Source organism: Berghia stephanieae, chromosome 8 (assembly GCF_034508935.2).
Source record: "Berghia stephanieae isolate SIO BIC M18660-M18661 chromosome 8, UCSD_Bste_1.3, whole genome shotgun sequence".
NCBI lineage: Eukaryota > Metazoa > Mollusca > Gastropoda > Nudibranchia > Aeolidiidae > Berghia > Berghia stephanieae.
Window position 1 is genome coordinate 43,593,595 of NC_088367.1, and position 24,115 is coordinate 43,617,709.

General features: G+C 38.8%; 1 protein-coding gene across 1 annotated transcript; it reads left to right on the forward strand.

The window, feature by feature from the left end:
• The first annotated feature begins 130 nt into the window (after positions 1-130).
• Positions 131-18,614, forward strand: LOC144978731 (lysoplasmalogenase TMEM86A-like). Its single transcript, XM_078925161.1, has 2 exons — positions 131-315; positions 17,372-18,614. The coding sequence occupies exons 1-2, from the start codon at positions 289-291 to the stop codon at positions 18,071-18,073; spliced, it is 729 nt and encodes a 242-aa protein (XP_078781287.1). The 5' UTR covers positions 131-288; the 3' UTR covers positions 18,074-18,614.
• The last annotated feature ends 5,501 nt before the right edge of the window (positions 18,615-24,115 follow it).

Consider the following 24,115-nt stretch of genomic DNA (forward strand, 5'->3'; position numbering starts at 1 on the left):
TTTTTTCTTGATGGTGATTGCGCCCCCTGGACATACCGAATGCCGAAGCTTCAAAGAAGATCATTGGTTATCGATGTCTCACAGCAACAAATCAAAAATCGTGTACTATGTAGTAGTCACGTGGATTGTTTCCCAAAAATAGTAACATGTTGTAAACACCAACATTTATTACAAGACGAGAACACAACGAGGGCCAGTTAACTCATATCGTCGCAACCTTCAACAAGAGGAATTATTATCGTGCGAATTTGATTGTTTTTACTTCACATAAATTTCAGTTATACAACAATGGCTAAGTCAGAGCTGCTCAATGTGGTGAGTATATTTCAATTATTTTACCTCCATATTGTAGGTACAATGGGATACCTTGAAATAATAGTGTGTTGAGGGAAGAAAGAGAAGATGAACATGGAGCCAGCTGAGCCCGCCCTCGTTTCTTGTTGTACATAATAAAACACAAGAGAAAAAATGTAAACAATGAACCATTCGGGTCATTGCGATTGTCTTCCAAATGACTAGATATATGAAACTTATTATTATTCCATTATTTTGTCATTATATTCCGCCCTAAATATCTCAAACTAGACTGACCTGGTTGCTCACTCGTGGCTTGAAGCCTGATGTGTTGCGTCACCAGCTCAAGGAGACGTAACGTTTCCAGTCTCTGGTATTCAGCCAGTCATTCACATGTGATCTACTTAAAAATTTCGTTTTGCCTATATATATATATATATATATATATTATATATATATATATATATATATATATATATATATATATATATATAACGAAATTATATATATATATATATATATATATATATATATATATATATATATATATATATATATATATATATATATATATATATATATAGGCAAAACGAAATTATATATATATATATATGTGTGTGTGTGTTTGTGTGTATACTAGATATACATTTTTTATTACATCAATTTCAAACGTTTATTATCAGCCTTCATATTCATGTTTTGATTCACGATTCAACGGATCACAACATTATTTTGCTTATTCTCTGCTTCATTGGCTGCCTGTTCAACACTTACGTTTTAGTAACTGACCCTTCCTACCTTTCGGAACTAATTGAAAGATATTCAAGATCCAGCCCCTTACCTTTGGCCAGTGATTCCACCATACTAGATAGTTGCCCCTCGGATACGCAATAAAAATCGGGAATGAGATCCTTTTCTCTTTATGGGCCCTCTGTTTGGAATGCCTTGCCACGGAGCATTCGTGACAAAGAATCATTATCTTCTTTAGAACTCATCTGTTCTGATTTTATAAGTTGATATGATGAAAAGTAAGATAAGATATGCGTCTGGTTTGTGTTGTGCGTGTGAGTTAGTGAGTGGGTATGTCTCAGCCAAAGTAATCTGTATTTTAAGCGCTTAGACTTAGAGTCACTGTGTAGGCCCCTATATTAGCCTGTCTCAAATTTCTGAGAGCAGAGTGCATTGATAATAATCTACCGATAATAATGAAAAAGTAGTCCTTCGGTGCCATGAGGCCCATGGAGCGGAAGTTTATCCCGGTTTCTATAGCGTGAAACTGACAATAGCAATTGCCTGTATTATGTATTGATTGTTGAGATGATCGTGCCTGTTTTGTTAACTCACCTCAGCAACTTTAATTATAATGTGTTAACTATGAAATTGAGATTGGACCTGTAGTAATGTGGTGAGAGATTTTATTATGGAGTTATCATATAAAACTCGGAAGAGTATCTCTTCTTATTCTTTTACCATTTTAATTACTTTGGCCGACATCAAAGAGGTTTTTGTTATGTTAATTTATTTGAAATTCCTCATCTATTAATATTTTAAAAAACGTTCTGACTCATGTTAACATATTTGTTTACTTTTATCATGATGCACTGAGCATATGTCGTTTTTATTTGTGAAACTGTGTGTATGAAACAATGCCAGGTGCCTTCCTGTTCCCTGATGTGTCACATATTTTATGATTTATAGTAGTAACCGAGCACGAAGTATGGCCTTTATTAATTTAGAAAATGAGATTGTTTTGGGCTTTGTTGTTGTTTTGTTTGTTTGTTTGATTTAATTCACACCTCGGTAGCAATAGTGAGGACGGCGTTCCACATCTATTGTCTTACAACTCTGAGGTTTCGTGTTGTAAAGAATTCCGGTCTTTGTGAGCAGGTAGAAAAAAACATGACCGTGGATAAAGTAAAGAATGTAAAATTGAGTGAGCTAATACTCGTAGCATTCATGCTTGAATCGATTGGGGGATTTAACGAACGCATATCTCTGCCTCATCCCCCCCCCACCCCGTTTTATTTCACAAATTAATGTCTGCCGTGAACATATATTTTTTTGTGCGGGGGGGGGGGGTTGTTTCTTCTATCTGAGCTACTATTCTATACATTAGCAGTGTGTAAATGATATTACGACAGTCCAATTGATGTTTACTGTGTCGCTGTATTTCTTTGGTGCCGTGATCATTTAATTTTGTATTTTGTGGTGATTATCTTTTCATTGAGCAGGAGAGGGATCGATGTTGGCATCTTGAGTAAAAATCTTAACCCCTATTGCCAAATTTGGTCATATTCTCGAACCTGGTTCGGGTACCTATGATTTATCTTTACGATGCAAGGTTGCCAAATTTCCGTATATTTACGGGACGCGGTACATTATAAACCCTAAGTATATTTTCACTCAGGGGGGAGTCAGTACATGATGTCTTTTTGCTGGAGTTCAGCAATCAGAGATGCGTCATTCAAAATTCAATGCGTTTTTTGTAAAAGTTCAGTTCATTTGTGCCACCTGAATGATGAAATTTGTTCTTTGATCCACGCCACTTGAGTCACCTAAATCGATTAACTATAACACTGTGATAAGTCGTATTACGCGCAGGGGCATATTATATGTACTCTTGTGACCTATCCCTTGTTTTCATCCAATCAGATTAAGTCTTGTCGTGGGTGTGTTTTGGGGTCCTTATTTGTAGTGTTGTCTACGTCATTGAGTGGCTGGTCCCGTGACGGTCTTTAAATCCACGTGTTTAGTCTATTGTATTTCCCTTCGGTATTGAAACATTTTATATTATTTTGTCACCTTGCCAAGAGCCCAAGTTATCTTGACTGCATCGCTTAAAGTGGGTATAGATAGAATGCGCTTGGCCAAGGAGTTCACAACATTGCCATCCGGAAGTATAACGGACCAACACACAAACTCTGTGTAACCATGAACTTTTATAGTCTTTTTAATAGTTTAGTGAGAACAACTCACAAACGCGGATGGCAAAAACAATAACAAAGGCCTGAGTGACGTCATCTGCATACTATCTATAGAAGATCGTAAAGTGGGTATAGATAGTATGCAGATGACGTCACTCAGGCCTTTGCTATTGTTTTTGCCATCCGCGTTTGTGAGTTGTTCTCACTAAACTATTAACCAGACTATAAAAGTTCATGGTTACACAGAGTTTGTGTGTTGGTCCGTTATACTTCCGGATGGCAATGTTGTGAACTCCTTGGCCAAGCGCATTCTATCTATAGAAGATCGAGGACAGAACTCTTTGTTGTTGAATGTAGCAAGTCGTTTATAGATAGTTTAGTATGCGCTTGGCAAAGGAGCTCACAACATTGCCGTCTCTTTGAGTTGTAAAATTTTATATAAAGAATTTAATGAACGTGATTATTTTGCTCCAGTCCGACTTATATTCCACCAACGTGTGCATATTAAGTTCATGATGCATTACGTAACATACCTGCCGAATCTTACGAATTTTTCGTAATTTTACGAATTTTAGACTGGTTTCATGGCCATTTACGAAATGTTATGGAAGATTACGAATTTTTATTCTCAGTAGTGCTCATATAATGATGACAGTAATAAGGTTAATAATAATAATAGTGATAAGAAGAAGTCCTAAAGTTTGACGTAAAAATTACTAAATTTGAAGTTTTCAATTTGGCAGATCTGACTTAGATTCTGTGCTCTTTGTTTGATGAAAAGGGGTGAATATCATGCATTTTGGGTTCGGTATTTTCCTTCTTCGGGTTCGGTTTTCCTCCCGTTTTCGCTACAATGTGGCCAAGTCGGGGGGGGGGGGGGGGGGGGGGTGAGAGAGTAAGAGAGGTTTACTGTTGTGTGACTATTGTTGTTATGGATAGTATGAATTTGACGTCACTCAGGTCTTTGTTATTGCTTTTTGCCATCCGCGTTTATGAATAATTCTCACTGAACTGTATTGACCAGACTATAAACGTTTAGGGTTACACACATAGTTCAGTGTGTTCTGTCGTTTTATTAAGGAGTACAGTATGTGCTATTTGGTAAACGTTGCATATACTGTGTTTAAAAAAACAACGGCAGTGTTGGTCCATTATACTTTCGGATGGCAATGTTGTGGGTTTCTTAGCCAAGCGCATGCTATCTATAGGACCGACAAATCGATGGCATTGTTGTCTGTCCGTCCGTCCGTCCGTCCGTCCAACCACCCGCTCGATCTCCGTGTTTCTCTTTGCCAGTTTTTCCATCGTGGCTCTTTTGTTTTCTTTCATAACAACGACACCGTTTACGCTGATGACAGGACATTGCCGCGTATAGAGAGTGGATTGTGATTGCTTTGCTGATGGATCGGCTCCCGAGCCGCTATTTTGGGATGCCTTTGTTATTCGGGGTCATTGTTTTCCTTGGCGCTTATTGAATTGCTCTGTCCTTTGCAGTTTTGTTGGATTATTTTTCTTTTGTTTTTTGTTGTTTTTTTTTTTTTTTTTTTGGTTTTTTTTTTTTGTTTTTAATTTGCAAGTGATGCTTTTAACCATTTGCCCTCAATGATCCCGTTGCCCGTATTGTCTCACGATGCTTAAGTTTTGTTGGATTTTTAAAAATCAACTTTTATATAGCGCTGTATCCACTAAACGTGCTCAAAACGTTTTAGGAGAGGTCCCTGGCCAACAGCAACACTTGACATGTAGGACGGGACATGACGCCTAATAGGCGATATTACAATTGTTTCTGACAGATACAATGCTGTTAACGGCCGGTACACATTTTACAGTTGAGTACGGTGAATGAAGAGTCTTTCCAGGGACTCAACTGTGCTCTGAGCGAGGCTCGAACCCAGGACCTTCGGATTCGAACATAGCCGCTCGGTGCGTAGCTAACTTTGTTAATTGGTAATGTGTGCAGTGGCCGGTTTACAGCTTGAAAATCAACCGTCATAATGTTTCGGTGCAATTGGTCACAAATTACGGTTCGTATTTACGTAACATTCTGCACAGAATCCGTAGACTGGTGGGGGGGGGGGGGGGGGTATTTATTTAGTTTTTAAAATGTACTGCGCAGTAGTCCTTGTCGTTTTTTTTATGACCCAGTTTGCTTAATGCTCTGTGTCAGTTTATAATAATAATAATAATGTCGTGCCGTCAGTTCTATATTTCGCACTACTGCGTCAACCATCTACCACCCGTAACTTCCGCCTCTGTTCTTGTTTAAATCCCCTCTCCATTATGCAACAGCGCAGCTTGGATTTATATTATCTTGTTTACATTTTTGCTCACCGATGCGTGTCGAGTTTCTTTCTTTGTCGCTTTTCCACGAAGATTGTTGCAAGCTTGGGCGATTTCGTTTTCGTGTTGACGTCCACTACTAGAGGTCAAGGTTGAACGTGAGAAGTGTTGATTTTTTCTTTTTAAACTGGCCATCGAGACGTAAACAAGGGATACTGTCGATACGGTTTTAATGATACACAATGAACAATTTATTTGCTGAAGTTCACAGCTTTAAGTCAGTTATATTTTTGAATGTCAACAAATAGTTGGATGGGTGCCATAATTTTATGTAATGCGTACAATTACGCACTTGATTTTATATCTTTTTTGTGTGTTTTTCGTGTATTCACCCTCCCTGTGTGTTGTACATTTGCCTTTATTTTTACGTTTGTTTTTGTTTTTCATGTCGCGGTTGGATGTGACATATTATTATGGTCCATCTCTCTCTCTCTCTCTCTCTCTCTCTCTCTCTCTCTCTCTCTCTCTCTCTCTCTCTCTCTCTCTCGTGTGTTTGGGGGTGGGGGGGGGGGGCGCGAACTTTCTACTCTCATCTTGTCCAAAGGGTCGCAAGTGGGTGCTTTTTTCCCCTTCAACTCTGGTGCAGTGACATCTATAGAGTTTATTATGTTATGAAGTCCTAGCTCTGGTGGCTTTGGTTTGTTTGTTTATTTTATCATGTGTATTGGGGCGGGCATTTTCACTCATGAGTACAGGTCAAACCGCTCACTTATTTTCATATAATTCTAAATCAATTTCATTTCGAGCTTGCTCATGTGTGTGTGTGTGATTGTACTTTTGTGTTACGTAATGGTTTATCGCTTGGATGTAGCCTATACTAGGCTCTATCAGTAGATATGATAAGCATAATAGAAGTATAACAAATAGACTGGCGTTATTAAAGAAACAAAAATAAGACAACAACAAAAAATTCAAGGAAGAGGAAAGTGGGCCGTCGATCGTTGACCGAGTTTAAGAGAAAACTGTTACGTACGTCGTCTTGTCATATCCCAGCGACTACTATCTTAGCTCCCTTACAGTCTCCAGCGGTTTGTTGAATGATTGTAATCCGTGTGGGACGCTGGACTTTGACCGGCTCTTCCAATGACTGTTGTCATTATTACGTAATTTGGCTGCCTTTGCTGTGTAACGGTGTCAAACTGTAACGGTTTGTTTTTGTTTTCGGTAACTGACGACCATGACGGTGCGCGGCATCATCGGTCCTTTATTTGTTTATTTCTTTGTGGCTATGTGGTCTTTGTGGTATAGCACTCGCTTTCGGATCAGAAGGTCCTGGGTTCCAATCTCGCTTGGCGCAGAGTTGAGTCCTAGGAAAAGGCTCTTTACTCACATTCTCTCACCAACTCAGTTGTAAAATGAGTACCTTTGTTTGTTTGTTGTTTTTTTTCTTGGGTTTTTTTTTTTTTTTTTTGGTTTTTAGAAAACCGAGCATTGAGGCGACGGGTACTCTTGTTGTGACCGCTATGTTATTGACTTTTTCTTTTTCTTTTTTTTTTTTTTTCCAAATGGGAATATTTAATGGGTGGACAATGTTATAGTCTTCCGTCACGCACTGGAGGTCAAGAATGATAGCCTTGATGGGGACTCTCTCTTTCTCTCTCTCTCTCTCTCTCTCTCTCTCTCTCCTTTTTACAATATTTATCTCTCTCTCTCTCTCTCTCTCTCCTTTTTACAATATTTATCTCTCTCTCTCTCTCTCTCTCTCCTTTTTACAATATTTATCTCTCTCTCTCTCTCTCTCTCTCTCTCTCTCTCTCTCTCTCTCTCTCTCGCTCTCTCCTCTTCCAGTCTTCTATTTCTCCGGTTTAAAAAAAATATATATTTGTAAGTTTCCGCTTGTGTGAATGCCCTGCGTCGTGTCAACTGTCACCATTTATATTTATAATAATATTTAATCTCTTGGCGTATGTCATTGTTCTGTCGGGCATGGGGTGCAATTAGTTGTTTGTTGCTTCTCCTCACTCTTCCCTTCTGGAGTTATCGGGGGTTCGGTGCACAGACTACGAGGAGTCCTGTATTCTCTATGGTTCGGTGGCCCTGTGTCATCAGCTGCTGTAGTCTTTCAGAACCACAATGCTCGTGGGGTCGGATTTTATCATTGCTTCTATTGCGTTAAGCGGTCAAAGGAGAGAGAGAGAGAGAGAGAGAGAGAGAGAGAGAGAGAGAGAGAGAGAGAGAGAGAGAGAGAGAGAGAAAATAAGTAGGAATGAAATATCTGTTCAATGTTATAGTTATCATTTAACGTTATAACAAGTTTAGCTAAATGACAAATTGCCATATTTATGGACATTAAAGATCTATTATTATTATTATTATTATTATTATTATTATTATTATTATTATTATTATTATTGTTATTATTATTATTATTATTATTATTAGCTGTTGCTTGCCACCCTTTGCGTAGGACTCTAGATTACGGGAGGACAAGGAGGTGAAGTCGTTGTGGAAAAAGTAAATCTCGACTTCACCCGGGATCAACCTTGGTCCCTTTGCGTGTGACGCGAATGCTCTTCTACTTCTAGCTGAGCCATCGGGTCCCCCTGTGCTGATGATGGATCTTTTGGAAAGGGTGGTCAGTGAGCTCCAGATTGTTTTAGCCTTCTCGTTACCGTCCATAGGAAAATCGTCACATTCATTACGGTGAAACCAACAATTTTATTATTCTGATATCCTTTTGTACATCGGAAATTATACAAAAAGTATTTTGTTATAGCGATAAAGGTTAGACTCTGGACAATATCATGTTTAGAATGTACTTGTTCCTTTTCTGTTTAGGTAGAATAAAATCTATAGATAGTTCGAAGATGACGTCACTCAGGTCTTTGTTATTGTTTTTTGCCATCCGCGTTTATGAGTAATGCTCACTGAACTGTATTAACCAGACTATAAACGTTCATGGATACACACAGTTTTGTGTGTCGGTCCGTTATACTTCCGGATGGCAATGTTATGAGCGTCTTAGCCAAGCGCATACTATCTATATTTGTGTGTTGGGTGGCTGTGAAGTTTCAGGGGAAATTCTGAATATGGCTGGTAAGGATAATTTTAATTGAAGTGCTCTCGAGCCAATGCAGATGAATATTCCCTATTGCATCAATGACAATTTTAGCCCCAAGCCCCATAATTATTGCTTTCCGCTTCTTTCGGGGTCATACAGTACACCGACCCAGAACGGTGCACATCACTCACTCACTCGGCAATAATTTCCCTTGTCGGGATGTAACACACTAGAGTATACATGATACAAGTATAATTTTTTTTTGTATTCGTCCGAATAATGATATTCAGTGGCCTGTGTAACCCTTGATGCCAGACTCGGCTACATTGATAAAGTAAGTAGACTTCTGTGTAGTTCGATGTAATTAGTTTCCTATCGATTACTGTGTACGGTTAATTGTACTCGATTCTTTCTGGCGTCGTAGTCATGGGGTCTATGATCTTTTTTTCTTTTTGGTCTTTTTGTTTTCCTTTTAGCTGAGCTATTTCTTTCTCTCTCTCTCTCTCTCTCTCTCTCTCTCTCTCTCTCTCTCTCTCTCTCTCTCTCTCTCTCTCTCTCTCTCTCTCTCTGTCGTGCGGCTAGGTGGTCTAGTGATGTGACACTCGCTTTCGGGTCGGAAGGTCCTGAGTTCGAGCCTCGCTCGGCGCATAGTCCGTGGATAAGACATGAGCATGTTTAGTGGATATTGCGCTATATAAACGCTCACTTTTAATTAATTTTTTTTCTATCTCTCGTGCGATTCATGTTGCCACCAGTAGTCTACCCTTAGCCCGTGTTCTTGTGTGAGTCCAATGCACGTTGGTTCTGGTTAAACTTCATTGTGTCCAGTCTAAACACGCGACACTGTTCTTGTCAGCTGGAAATGAAGCATTCTTGTGTTTTTGTGTTGGTGCTGGTTTTGATTTTCTTCGAATTCCGATTTCTACCGGAATTTATAGATTTGTTGTTGCTGTTGTCTGTGTATGGTACGTCTACTCTTGCTACAGAACTGGCCCATGTTCTTGTGATAGTCCACGAGACATGACGCCTATTAGGCGATAATACATTTTTTTCCCAGAGAGAGAGAGAGGGAGGGAGGGAGAGAGCTCAGCTTAAAGGAAAACAAAAAGACCAAAAGGGTTTACACGGTGCTCGCGGAGCTTTTCTTTTTACCAGCCAAACCATGGCTTTTATTACATACATACACATGGCCACGAGGCGCATGGAACTAGAGTTTGTGCAGATTTCTCTAGCGTTGGACGGACGGTGGAAATTGCTTGCTACTTTTGGATAGCACACCAGACTTAATCACTGCTGCAAAGAGGGGTGTCATGAAGGATCTCGATCTCATCCGGAATTTATCCCGGCCTCTTTGAGTCTGAAGCGAGTGCTCTACAGACTTACCTAGACGGACCACACGCACATAGTATCGATTTTCATTTTTATTGTATTCAGTTATGAGATGTCCCCATCAGAAGATAGGATGTTGAATGAAAACGCCTGTATTGAAAATGATAATGATATTGGACTTTTTTTCATCCAAAGAGGAAATTTTTGTACAGACGTATAAAATGTCGACTTTGATACATACATGAATATAATATACGTAAATATATGTGGTAAAGTAAAAATTGGTAATAGGTATATCGTAATAATATTGTAGGCTGTAGGAATAATTACTTAGGCGTCTAGTATAAATTTCTAGGGACGTACATATTATATAATTGTACTTAATTGTATTTATTTGTGTTTGTTTGTGTGTGTGTGTGTGTTTGTTTGTTTGTTTTGTTTCTAATCGGCTGGGTGCATCGTTTGTGCCAATTAATTTGGATTGGCATGGCACCGTAGCCAACTGTTATTACATGTTCATGTATATAGATGGCATTGCATGGCACTCGTTATGCCTGGTCGCTTACCACCAGAGGTCGTCTCGATACGGGCAGGGTTTACACGGTGCTCCCCGAGCTTTTCTTTTTACCAGCCAAACGTTTGCCAGGTACACAAATTTCATTTGTAGTAATATTTGGCTTCATCGACGAGCTGAAGTGATGGTGGTGGTGGTCGTGGTTGTGGTAGCTTGTGCTTTTATAATGTAGCGCAATCCACTAAACCTGTTCAAAGCACTTGACGAAAGTGGAACTGGTAGTGGTTGAAGTTGTAGTAGCTTTTAGTTGTTTTTGTTGTTGTTGAGCTAGTAGCTGTTGGAAACGACTCAATGGTTTCAGGATTGGTAGAGATCTGAACAAGTGTGTTTGAAAGGCGCCAGACAAAGCAAGAAAGAAAAATGCAAGAAAAGTAACCATCCCAAAAAAAATCAGTCCAGCTCGGCTGGAGATTGAACTGCAGACCTTTTGATTACCGATCAGACGTGCTACCATTACACCGCAGAGGATTGAGTATTGGTGGTATACGTAACCTTCAAAGTTTATTGTCTATTAGAGGGAGTTTATTGAGACGTAATCAACCAGCGGAAGTTAGAATAGCTACGACAATCCGTGCCAAATTTTAGTTATAATATTACAAACACGTGTGGGCGAAAGGATGTTTACCGATTTGACATGACTTGATCTAGATACGTATCGTCTACTATTAAAACGTTTTGAAACAATCAATCAAAGTTTCAGGTCTCTGTAATTGAATTGACACTTACTGTCTTCTATCCCCTTATATCTGTTTTCGAACTTGCTTTCTGTCTTTGTCTTGGAATAAGATTACTCGGTTTTGCCCTGATCGTAGTGCACGACTGGGAGGGAAACAGACAAATGCATAGTTATTGTTTTGGGAGATGTCCCCCCCCCCCCACCTTATAAATCATCTATCTGTTATGTATTGTTAAATTTGTTATTTTGTATATTCCTCTATAGTGGGATCTTGTCTGGCTGAGACATTAAGGTGATCTCAAACTAAGTAATCTACATATGTTCCTTATTTGAATATTTCCCCTTTGTCTTACTTTTTCCTCAAGTCCTTTTAATTGTAAATCTAGAATCTTTTCACTATCCAATTTTCTTCCTTTTTACTGCCGCTGATATGACCTAAATGTGTTACAAGCGCTGTAAAACCCTTAAAAACAACAACAACAAAAAAAAAAAAAGAAAACAAACAACAACAGGTCTCTATAATTCAGTCTCTGGTAATGGTAAACAAATCTATTGGCACCGAGTCAGTTCCAAAGTCCAGTATGTGATTTCACGGTTATTGGGTAACTCGTGTGTGTGTGTGTGTGTGTGTGTAGGTTTGCGTGCTGGCTAGGGCTAGGGCTGGATATCAAATTAAGGAGCGTGCACCGGTATAAGATAAAGAACTGAACAAGTGTGTATGAAAGGTGCCAGACATAGCAAGGAAGAAAAATACAAGAAAAGTAACCATCCAAAAAAAAAAATCAGTCGAAATCGACTGGGAATCGAACCTCAGACATTCTGATTACCGGTAATCAGGTCTGAGGTTCGATCCCCAGTCGAGGTCAACTGATTTTTTGGGATGGGTTTGTTTGGGTTTTTTTTTTTTCCTTGTATTTTTCTTTCTTGCTTTGTCTGGTACCTTTCATACACACTCGTTCAGTTCTTTGTCTAGGGCTGGATACTGGTAATGTCAACACAGTTGTTATGAAGTTACGACCCGGGATGATACGCGACTATGCTGCCCTACTCTGAACAAACACAGTCCTTCAAAATATCGATCTGTTTGTTAATTGAGATTTTTATATAGTGCAATATCCACTAAACATACTCAAAACGTTGTACAAGGGGTCTCTGGACAACATATATAAAAGCTCTTTTCTTTTTTCTTGTCAAATTCTCTTAAGCGTGGGACTTCGAAATTATTTCTTTTTATCGATCAATGTATGTATGGAGGGCGAGATTTATGGCCCCCAATTTTTAAAATTAAAATGTGTTGTTCGTGTATGTTTGTTTTTTTTTTTTTAAGTTTGTTTGTTTTTTTTTTGGTTTTTTTTTTTTTTGTTTGTTTGTTTTTGTTTTTTTTTTTTGGGGGGGGGGGGGGTGTGTGTTTTGTATTTTTTAAAAAAAAATTTTGTTGTTTTTTTGTTTTGTTTTTTTTTTTTGGGGGGGGGGGTGTTTTTCTTCGTAATTTGGTTTGATACTCACTACTTGCCTAAACAAACCAGACCGGATGCTAGGATTTTCCTGTTAACCTTCGTAAGCTAATTGGAATTTTGTGTCAGCAGTGTCGGTTGGTGGCGAGCAAAGAACGAGAGAGTAAAGGGTGAGAGTTTGGAGAGAGAGAGAGAGAGAGAGAGAGAGAGAGAGAGAGAGAGAGAGAGAGAGAGAGAGAGAGAGAGAGAGAGATTCTTAATGGACAATTATAGTCATTATTTTGAAGCGTCACTCACTGTTGTCATCCTGGTGTATCATCGTTGTTTTACTACTGTAGGGGATGTCGTGTTCGGCGGTGTAAGAGAGCACAGTTTTGGACTGCAAGATGGGCGCGGATAGTCCATTTTGGTTATATTTTCCTTGCTGTATCTGTTCTTTTACACGCGTGTAGTCTTCATTATTTGCTCTACTGTAAAGGAGACCATAGATTTGGACTGCAAGATAGGGCGCGTGTAGTCAATTTTGGGTATATCCTCCTTGCTGTATCGGTTCTTTTACACACTTGTAGTCTTCATTATTTGCATCTCTGTAGAGGAGACTATAGATTTGGACTGCAAGATAGGACGCCGTTAGTCAATTTTGGCTATATTCTCCTTGCTGTATCGGTTGTTTTACACACTTGTAGTCTTCATTATTAGTACTACTGTGGACTGCAAGATAGGGAGGGCGCCGTTAGTCAACGTTAGCTATATCCTCGTTTGTTTGCTGTGTCGGATCTTTTACTGTACTGTAAAGGGCATGGCTGTGTAAGAGACCATATGCTGCAAGATAGGGCGCTGTTAGTCAATTTTGGGTATATCTTCCTTGCAGTGTCTGTTCTTTTACACACGTGTAGTCTTCATTTTTTGCACTACTGTTAAGGAGACCATAGATTTGGACTGCAAGATAGGGCGCCGTTAGTCAATGTTGGCTATATCCTCTTCTGTTTGCTGTGTCGATTCTTTACACTGTAGTCTTCATTATTTGCACTACTCTAAAGGGCACGGCTGTGTAAAAGACCGTGGATTTGATTTGGACTGCAAGATAGGGCGCGGATAGTCCATTTTGGCTATATCCTTTTGTTTGCTGTGTCGGTTCTTTTGCACACGTATAGTCTTCATTATATGTACTAATTAAAGGGTGTGGCAGTATAAGAGACCATATAATATTTGCACTGCAAGATGGGGCGCGGATAGTCAATTTGGGCTATATCCTTTTGTTTGCTGTGTCGGTTCTTTTACACACGACGTGTAGTCTTCATTATATGTACTAATTGAAGGGCGTGGCAGTATAAGAGACCATATAATATTTGCACTGCAAGATAGGGCGCGGATAGTCAATTTTGGCTATATCCTTTTGTTTGCTGTGTCGGTTCTTTTACACACGACGTGTAGTCTTCATTAATATGTACTAATTGAAGGGTGTGGCAGTATAAGAGACCATATATTTGCACTGCAAGATGGGGCGCAGATAGTCAATTTGGGCTATATCCTCAGTGCTGTATCTGTTCTTTTACACACGTGTAGTCTTCATTATTTGCACAACAGTGCTGTAAAGGATATTATGGCAGTGTAAGAGAGCATAATATATTTGGACTACAAGATAGGGCGCGGTTAGTCAATTTTGGCTATATCCTCCATATCCTCTTTTGTTTGCTGTATCTGTTGTTTCACGCACGTTAAGTCTTTATTATTTTCACTATTCCCCCCCCCCCCCCTTTCAGCATCCACAATAATTCCTAACATAGTTAAAAATAAATCCTCAAAATAAACGTCAATAACGCTTTGCAAGTGCACCTCTCATTGTTATTATATATTTCACTTAAATTGTATCTAATAGTATATTTACATAGAATTGAATGGAGATTTCACGGTGAAATAAAAGTTAATAGTAATAGTATATATTTACATAGAATTGAAAGGAGAACAGAGCATCGAACACATCATAAAGGGTTCACAGCTAAGGCCGTTTATATACATAATACAAGTCTGATATCCCAACGCGATTTCGGTCTTAATTAACCCTCTCCTTACCAACTATAGGAAAATTGTCACATTCGTTACGATACAACCAACATTTTTCTTTTTCAAATTTCTTTTGTACACCATCAGCATTTAAAGAAAATGACCAGTGTGATGTAGAGCGTGTTTTGCTTAAGACAATTATGTACGGCAAGAATTTTACTGCTATTATGTCTGAGTGATAAAAAAAAATATATTTTGTGTTAGTCGGGTGTGAAGTTTTGGGGTAAATCATGAAAATGGCTGGTAAGGAGAGGGTTAAACAGTGTTGGTATATGTGAGACCATTCATGTTCATGTATTGAATTCTTTGAGTAATGTTATATTCATCATTTATTTTATAATTCTTGGAGATTTTTTTTTTGTTTTTTAAGGTGTGTGTGTGGTGGGGGGGGGGGGGGTTGCATTTCGAGATTTTACATTTGAAATTGTGCAACGGATGCATTACTGGATCTATACATGCTCCTTGATATTTTTCTTGGTCTGTTTATTCGTGTGTTTTTCCGGGGGGGGGGGGGGTGGTTTTGTTTTGTTTTGGGGCGTTTTTTTTTTTTTAAGGAGGGATGGGGGGGGGGGTCTTAGAAGGTTCTATCGATCCAGCGTTGACGCTTTTATTCCATTTACGTCACATCTCAAGCGACAATAACGTCATATTAAAACTAATCGTATTAAGGTTCAGATTTAGCCCCACAGGCTGTTTTCTCTGTTGTACCGTACCCTCTATGTTATAAATGTACCCTTCGCCCCCCCCCCCCCCCCCCCCCCCCCCCCCCCCCGCCTCTGTGGGGTACTTATAAAAAAAGATTATATATTTTTTTTTTTTTTGACAACCTCGAGCCATGAGCCATTTATATGTCTTGTCATTTTTGGATCACCCCTAACCATCCTGTCATCGCCTGCGTCCCCTTCATTCGCTCCGTTCTAAAGGAAGCGGAAGTCCTCTTGTATTATTGGATATGGTTCCTCCGTCCATGATCCATCGGTTGGGATGACGGGCTTCCCTCTAGGCCTTTATGATGATGTTGAGTTGATCAAAGGCCTACGCTTATTGTGTTCTGTTAAATTTTTAAAAAGCTTTTGTTTTATTTATTTTTTTATTTATTTATTTATTTATTATTTTTGTTGTTGTTATTATTATTATTATTATTATTATTATTATTATTATTATTATTATTATTATTATTATTATTATTATTATTATTATGGCGATTTTCACTTCCCCCATGAGTTTGGACGTAACGTTGAGCATGATTGTAAAAATAAATGAAAAGAAATTGCAAAAACGGCTTTTGGAGACAGTCAAGGAACATAATCGAAGTCAATACGCAATACGGTATATACTGATATTGTTTTGTATCTGCTCCTTCTCTGTACCGCCATTTTAAAGAAGACTTGACGAAACTGCTAGTAGTACATAATATAAAAAGTTGGTGACGGTACAACGAAACGATTTCTGATTGTTTCAATGCAGTCTTTCGATTAGAAAGGTCGACGTGTAGCGAGCTACTACTGTACAGACAGTCGTTAGACTTTTTTTTAACTTCCCGAGGCTTTCCGTGATGTCGTCCATCAACACTTCAGAAGAATTAGCGCCATGTTTTTAGTTTCTGTGGTTTTTAAGTTGATTGACAAAATGATTGCGAGCAGAGATGTAGATCCCACGGCAGATGTCGCTGGAATAATTGATGTCTCCCTGCCACTGTGGGGGATATAGCGGCCCAAATTAGCCATGCATTATGCAGCCTTTTTATCGGCTTTGTCATGCTCCGAGAGGCGAAGATGGCAGCACTTATGATGTGGGCCTGAGGATCAATTCACGCCGTTCAGTCTGCGGAATTATTTCTGTGTGTGTGTGTGTGTGTGTGTGTGTGTGTGTGTGTGTGAGAGAGAGAGAGAGAGAGAGAGAGAGAGAGAGAGAGAGAGAGATGTTGTTGTTGTAAAGTACCTTAGCATGATGATATACGGGTGATCTGTGAAGTGTCGTGTCGTGGGGTTTCGCCTTTAGGCCGTCGGGATGGCCGGGTGTGCCGATTAAGTGACAAGTAACGAAGGCGTTATCGCGTTAGCGTGATGATCCCTACGGAGGAATCGATGCTTTTCTTAATTACGATACCGTATAATAATATTATTACTAGTGCCCGCCTTTCTTGACTGTCTGTCTGTCTGTTGTCATTGGGAGGTAGTAGTATATGGTTGTGGCCTCCGCGGGCACTTTTTATTGAATCATCTTGGGTCATGTATCATTTACTACGACAAACCCAGGGGCGATGAATGCTGAATGGTTCGTGTCCAATTACTGTTAACGTTGCGTTTGTCGCGAATTGACCATTCCTAAGCTTGTTACCCATACAGAATGAAAAATGTATTTGTCTTTATTCTTCTACTATTGCTAATTATGTTGCCATCACATCACATCATATGGCAATATTTACTTCTCCTGTCATCACCGCTTACATGAATACCATTACTGTTTCTTTCGTCCTCCTCCTTCTCCTCCTCCTCCACCCATAACTACTACTACTATTACTACTACTGCTACTACTACTACTACTACTACTACTACTACTACTACTACTACTACTATTACTACTACTACTACTACTACTACTACTACTACTACTACTACTACTACTACTACTACTAATCTACCACTGTTACATCTGCTTTTTATGTATGTATTTGTTTGTTTCATTTTTTTTTCTCCCTTGTCTTTCAACAGCTGAAGAGCGTTGGACCCAAGATGGTTCCCTTCTTCAAAACTGTGTCAATATTTTTCGTCCTCTTCGGATCGGAGGGCCCTTCTTCCATCTTCTTCTGCATCGTCAAAATCTTGCCCATCATTTCCCTCGTGGCATTCGTTCTCCTCCACGGCATGAGCCTGAACGAGTACTTCCGTTACTCGAGGCGAATCCTGATCGGCCTCATCTTCTCCATGATCGGTGACGTATTGCTGGTATGGAAGCATTCCTTCATCAATTTCGAACTCGGCCTTCTGAGCTTCGCCATCGCCCAGATCTCCTACGCTCGAGCTTTCGGATGGCGTCCCTGGAATATCAGCGCCGGCATTGCATTCCTGGCTTTCGGTACGTCTGTCTACCTGTACCTACGCATGTACCTCACTGGCATGATGGTCTACCTGGCTCCCTTCTACATCACCCTTATCTGCACCATGGCGTGGCGCGCTGTTGCCCGCGTCCAATTCTTCGACGACCTCTGGACTTGGACAAAGCTCTGCGGGTGCGCCGGTGCCGTCTGCTTCCTGGCTTCCGATCTGCTCATCGCTGTGAACTCCTTCGCCACGCCGGTTCCGTTTTCACACCCTCTGATCATGGTCACCTACTACGCTGCCCAGTTCGGTATTTCCCTCTCCGTGGTTGATAGCCAAGTAGACGAGCTCATTCGGATTCAAAAGCATGGCTAGATAAATCATGACAGACTTACAAGACGACAGAGATAAAACATCCCAAAGAAGAATAAACAGACCAGGAGGAGATAAGGAGGAAGGTTGGTGAACTACACACCACACATTCTTCCAAAGAGCTGCACTACGGAGGAAGGCACATAAACCGTGCAATGCCGCCGCTTCTAATTCGTAAGACTGGGTAGACAGTTTTAAAAAAGGGGGGAAATGAGAGATGTCACAAGGCGTCAGTCAATCCTACAATCCTATAGTTCGGGTTAGATCAAGTAGTATATTTATAGGAGTATATGCTAATGGATTGTTCAATGTAATGGGAAGATTGCTTTACACACAGCACGTGTTGCCAACAACAGGTTGCTAAAACTAATTGAATGATATCGGTTTCGATGATAATGAATTGTTTGTTTAAAGACTCGCTAACGGTGTGGAATATGGATTAAATTATCACAATGTTAATTATAAGGGATATACAAGGTTAATTACAATGGATTGCCGTGCCCTACTGTGCTCTGATAGCGAATTTAAGTATTGATTACCAAAATGAATATATAATGATAATAATAAAAAAGATTAAAATAAATATAGGACTGAGCCATTTGGACTGAGGAGAGTACTACATTGGAGAATGTACGGCTGCTGGTTTCGATTACATATATTGTTGATATAATGATTATTACTATGCATTTGATAATGTGATGGATGCTGTCTATTGGTGTTATCGGATTGACGGATTGGTGATTTTGTTTCGTTTGAGGTTCACAAATATAAAAAAAAATAGTTGCCCATTCAGTATAAGAACACGATGTACGTAACAATGTGATGTTTGATTTTCTGGTCAAGCTCCTACCACCACAGCCTGGGTCGTCCGACTTCTGGGTTCCTGTTGATTAGCAGGAAGAAAGAGGAAATTATAAATTTTGTTGTTGTTGATTGTCACGTTGTAGCTTTAATCCATATGTGACAGATCATCTCTAAACGCTATTATGTCAGGTTGAATGGGGTTGATCTGTATTACATTACCATGTGCTCGGGGTCATTGGTCACATTGCAAAGTCTGCTCAAACTGACCAAAAATAAGTGAAAAGTGTTTTCAGTTTGCGAAATATCCAACTTCACAATAATTGGTAATTTTGCTCAGCATGACTCATGGGTATGTTTACACCTTTCAGAAACAAAGCAGCGTGTTTACATTTATTGAGAAATGTCCAATCGTTAATCAGCAACAAATCATGTGATCGATGACTAGGTTTGACAAAAACATGAATATAGATCGCTCCCATTCCCATCGATGGCTTTGAATTGAATATATGGACAAAAGATAGGAGTCCTGGGCTATTTTTAATTGTGTGGAAAAGACTATGATTTCTTAGCTTATAGAACACTTGGTTTTCATATTCCTCATAATTTTATGTCAAAATTTGCTCTTCGTTATCTGGTGAACTCAGGTGAATTGGCTAATGTTTAGTTTTTAAGAGTTTTCGTTTTGCACAATGTCCCAACACATGTGTTATGGTTATGTCACTACTTATTATCACAGTTTTAAAAAATCACAAAGACAGACAACTGCCGACAATCATTCATTTTTTTAATGATGAAGTAAATATAAAGAATTATTAGTCAAGTTCTTAGTATTATTAGATTTTTTGTTCCCCTTACTTACTCACACATGTTTATGATCTAAAACTAGAAGCACACAAGCTTAGACTTTGACACTACAACGACAACAGCTTTCGTACGTACGTTTTCCAGTGCCAAGCCCACGAATTTTGTCCACCAATCCCATACGTCTTTTTTGTTTTGTTTTGTTTTTATCGATCTTTCAAAGAAAAATCGAACATTGCAGTCTTTGAAAACAATGAAAGAAAAAAATCTATAATGCACTGGGATGCACGTCAATGAACGCCATCCAACGACATATTAAGTTTCCAAATTCTGAAACTATCTACTGTAGATATATAATATGGCTTACGTGTCCAAGTTGCCCTAGTGTGCTTAAGAAGAATAAAAACATACATAAATATTATGTGCGCGAATTTAATGTTGAGATTAATCAGAAAATATTGACAGAATTTTATTTTTTAAAAGGGGGGTATACCACGCATTGTGTGTGAAAGGCAAAAATACAACCCTGTCATCCTGATCAAATCACCACTGACGGACCATAACGATTAGTTCCTTTTTTTTTTTTAGCCAGGTTAATTTTGTCCATTCATTATCAATGGAACAGTTTTAGATATAAAGAACATAAAATTTGGACCTGCAAGAGGTGTTCACTTTAAGTAGAAGTTGAGTTTAATAGTGTTGGGTTTGTGCCGATACCATTGATTTTGTGCTTTTGAGCGAAGATTAGATTTTTGGGGGTATTAAAATTGGCTGTTTATTTGTATTTGTTGACATGTGTACCTAGTCTGAACGTATATGATTGTGTATGGGGGTGGGGGGGGGGGGGGTGTTGTCCAATCAAAAGTTGGATAATATTATTTTTGGTCAGGATCTGAATCTGGACAGTCATCATAAATGTATTGTTATTCCTTTAAAGCTGTCCCAGTTTCAGACATGACAGTGTTGTTGGACCACACGCTGGATCTTGCTGGGAGTTATTAGTGGTTATCGTGGTCATGTTATAACGTGATGATAATGGGTCATTGATACCGATCAAAAGTTGCATAATGTTTGGGGGTTATTTTCGGACAGGATCTGAATCTGGACAGTCATCATAAATTGATCGTTATTCCTTCAAAGCTGTTCCAGTTCAGAGAGTATTGTTGGACCACACGCTGGATCTTGCTGGGCTGGGGGTTATGAGTAGTGGTTTTCGTCATGTTATGTGATGATCGTGGGCATTTTATTTCAAATGGGTTATTGATACCGATTATGCCGTGTTGTGTTTCATTATCATCAATAATTATAATGTCGATGCCGTTATTATTATTATTATTATTATTATTATTATTATTATTATTATTATTATTATTATTATTATTATTATTATCATTATTCCATTCTTTCATAAATTAATTGAATGATGGTTACCAAAGATTTTTTCCTTTAAATCTGTGTTATTCCCTCGTTTCTTTCTTGCCAAAACTGCACCAATCACAAACTGTGTACATATTGTATTATAACTCATTCGCCCTTGAACTTCGGGTGGTTTGTTTATATTTTGCATTTATCATTTATCATTACTAAGCCCTTTTGATCACCTCGGTGAAACATGTTTTGCTGTCTTTAAAATTTTGTCAGTTCGTATCGACAGATGAAATCCCCGCCCCCCCCCCCCCCCCCCCCCCCCCCCCCCCCCCCCCTTTTTTTTTTTTTTTTTTTTAACATTTGTCTACTTTCCAAAATTTTTCGTTTCGGAAAAAGTTGAATTGCTATTGAGTCATTTTTTAAATCAATCTATAAATAGATATGAGGCAGTAACATATTTTGGCTGATACGAGAAAAGGGTGCGTTTTCAGTATCTATGTATGTATATGTACGGCAGATATGCGGGTTTATTGCACTGTTGTTGTAGTATGAATGAATGCTATATGGATGGATGGTGTTTTATCATTATATAATATTATATCACATTATGGGACTATGGTTTTGACTAGGGGTGGGTTTGGGATGAGGGTCAAATTGTGATTCTAGAACTTTTTATTAACCCATTTTCTTCCTTTTACTGGCGCTAATATAACCTTAATGTGTTGCAAGTGCTGTAAAACCCTTTTTTTAAAAAGGGTAAAAAAAACCCTAACCATAGAGATAGATAATATTGGTTTTAGTAGACGATTTATGGATAGTTTTCTTTTTGAAATGATGTTTATAATGAGATTAAATATATTTAATATATTATTATTATTATTATTGATCTGAAAATCACCCCATCAGTCTTGCAGGATATAATAAACTTATGTATGCAAATGATATGTAAAGTGAATATTCAGTGAAGGATGTTATAATTAATATACCTATGCTAATTTATCGTTTTCATAATTAATTAAGATTGTTTAAAATGGCTTACGGTGTGTTAAGAATTCTCATCAGTCTATTGATTTTGACAGACATTAACACCTAAATCCGATCTTAATGTTAAAGTCATGTCTGAACACCGTGGTAGTTTATGGCCCATCATTATCGACAGCTGTACATCCCATTGATGGCATTATTATATTGCAGTATTTTGTTTGTTGTTTTGTTTTGTTTTTTTTTAACATTATTTTGCCAAGGTTTTTTGTGGTGTAGAATTATGACATTAATTTGTCAAATCGACGTATTTAAAAAATGTTTTGTTTTTTTTTCGTTTATTTTTTATTTATTTATTTATTTATTTATTGCGGCTATGTGGTCCAGTATTATGATGACAATCGCTTTCGGATCGGAAGGTCCTGGGTTCGAGCCTCGCTCGGCGCATAGTTGAGGGGGCGGGGGGGGGGGGTAGTCAGTGTTTGGCAGCATTTAATCCGATTTGGTTGCTCGTCATTGTGTGATGATGTCAGTCGACTGTAATCATCATCTTCTTCTTATTGCCTTGGTGACAACCTTTTATCGATTTTACATCAGGGTTATCTTCCTTTTATGTTTTTCTCCTATATAACTCATTTTCCAGTGCGGTTGAACTGGTTGGGTATGTGGGTGGGGAGGGGGGGGGGGGCGGAGGACGAGGAGGAGGAAGGGGTTTTTACCTACGTGTACTTATTTACCAAGTCTGATAACTCTTGTAGATCAAGAATGCTTATTTATTATCGTTGTGATTGGGAAGGTGGGGGGAGAGAGAGAGAGAGAGAGAGAGAGAGAGAGAGAGAGAGAGAGAGAGAGAGAGAGAGAGAGATATGTGGGCGAGGGGGGGGGGGGGGGGGAGGATGTCAGACCAAATCAATAATCGTGTAGACGAAATCTCTTCGTTACAATTACAGAGGAATAATTGTTGGGAATTTCCGGCTATGTCGGCGTTTGTCGACCGAATTGGAAGTCGGGTTTGTTTGCTCTTTTTCTTTTTTTTTTTTTTTTTTTTAATCCCCAAATGTTTCTTCCGCTTTCAATTTTTAAATTTATTTATTAATTTATTTAATTTTAACGACGCTTGATACCTTTCGGATTGATTCTATTTTACGAGTCTGACTGACTGACTGACATTCGAACGAAGTTCATCGTCATAGCTGCTTGTCGGTCCAACACTGAACCCACTCCACAACATCTGTGGAGCAGACTCTTCTTAGGTCATGGCAGTGCAGCTGGGCCCGGCCCATCCTGGCATTCTCTAACTCCAAGGATGTGCTCCAACGTCTGCTCTGGGCATCCACATGTACACAAGCTAGTGGGTTTGTTATGATATTATTGTTTCCATTACTGCAATGATGAGTCTATTGCAGCGATGTGGGTTATCGGACTTGTAAATAAATACACGTCGATCACGAAAAATTAATGTCAACACTGATCAGAAAAAGGTGGGCATTTAATTAGAAAGCAGTAACATTTTCAGGTCTGATAACCGAACGCAATTATGGGCCATAACAATATGGATTATCAGACCTGCAAATAAGTACATACTGTGTTATATCCATATAGCGTTAATTCACACCGAATGGAATGTTTCTAATTTGTCTCGTTTCTCTTGCCTTTAATTATCATTTTTAATTAACCAGTTTACTGCCGTACTCCGGAAAGACGCGAATTAAAAAAATTGGCCAGAAAACTCGTCCTTCAAATATCGATCAATTTAATTAAATAACCTCTCATCTTGGCAAAAACTCTCGAATCTGGGAATTCTCAAGAGTCTTCAGAGTTTTTTTTTTTTGCCAAGATGAGGATCATTAAAATCGATCGATATAGATATAATGAAGGAAGAGTTTTCTGGCCAAATTTTTAAATACGCAATTTTTCCAGAGTACGGCAGCTGACTGGTTAAGTTGTATGCATACCGTCGCTTTGACCGTCCAAAGCGTTAAATTTAATTTTGCCCACAATACATATTGAAATTGAAATTATTCACGGAGTTACGTATTCATACCAAGGCGATTATTTGGACAGTGGTCAATTCAAGAAAAACGCGAACGT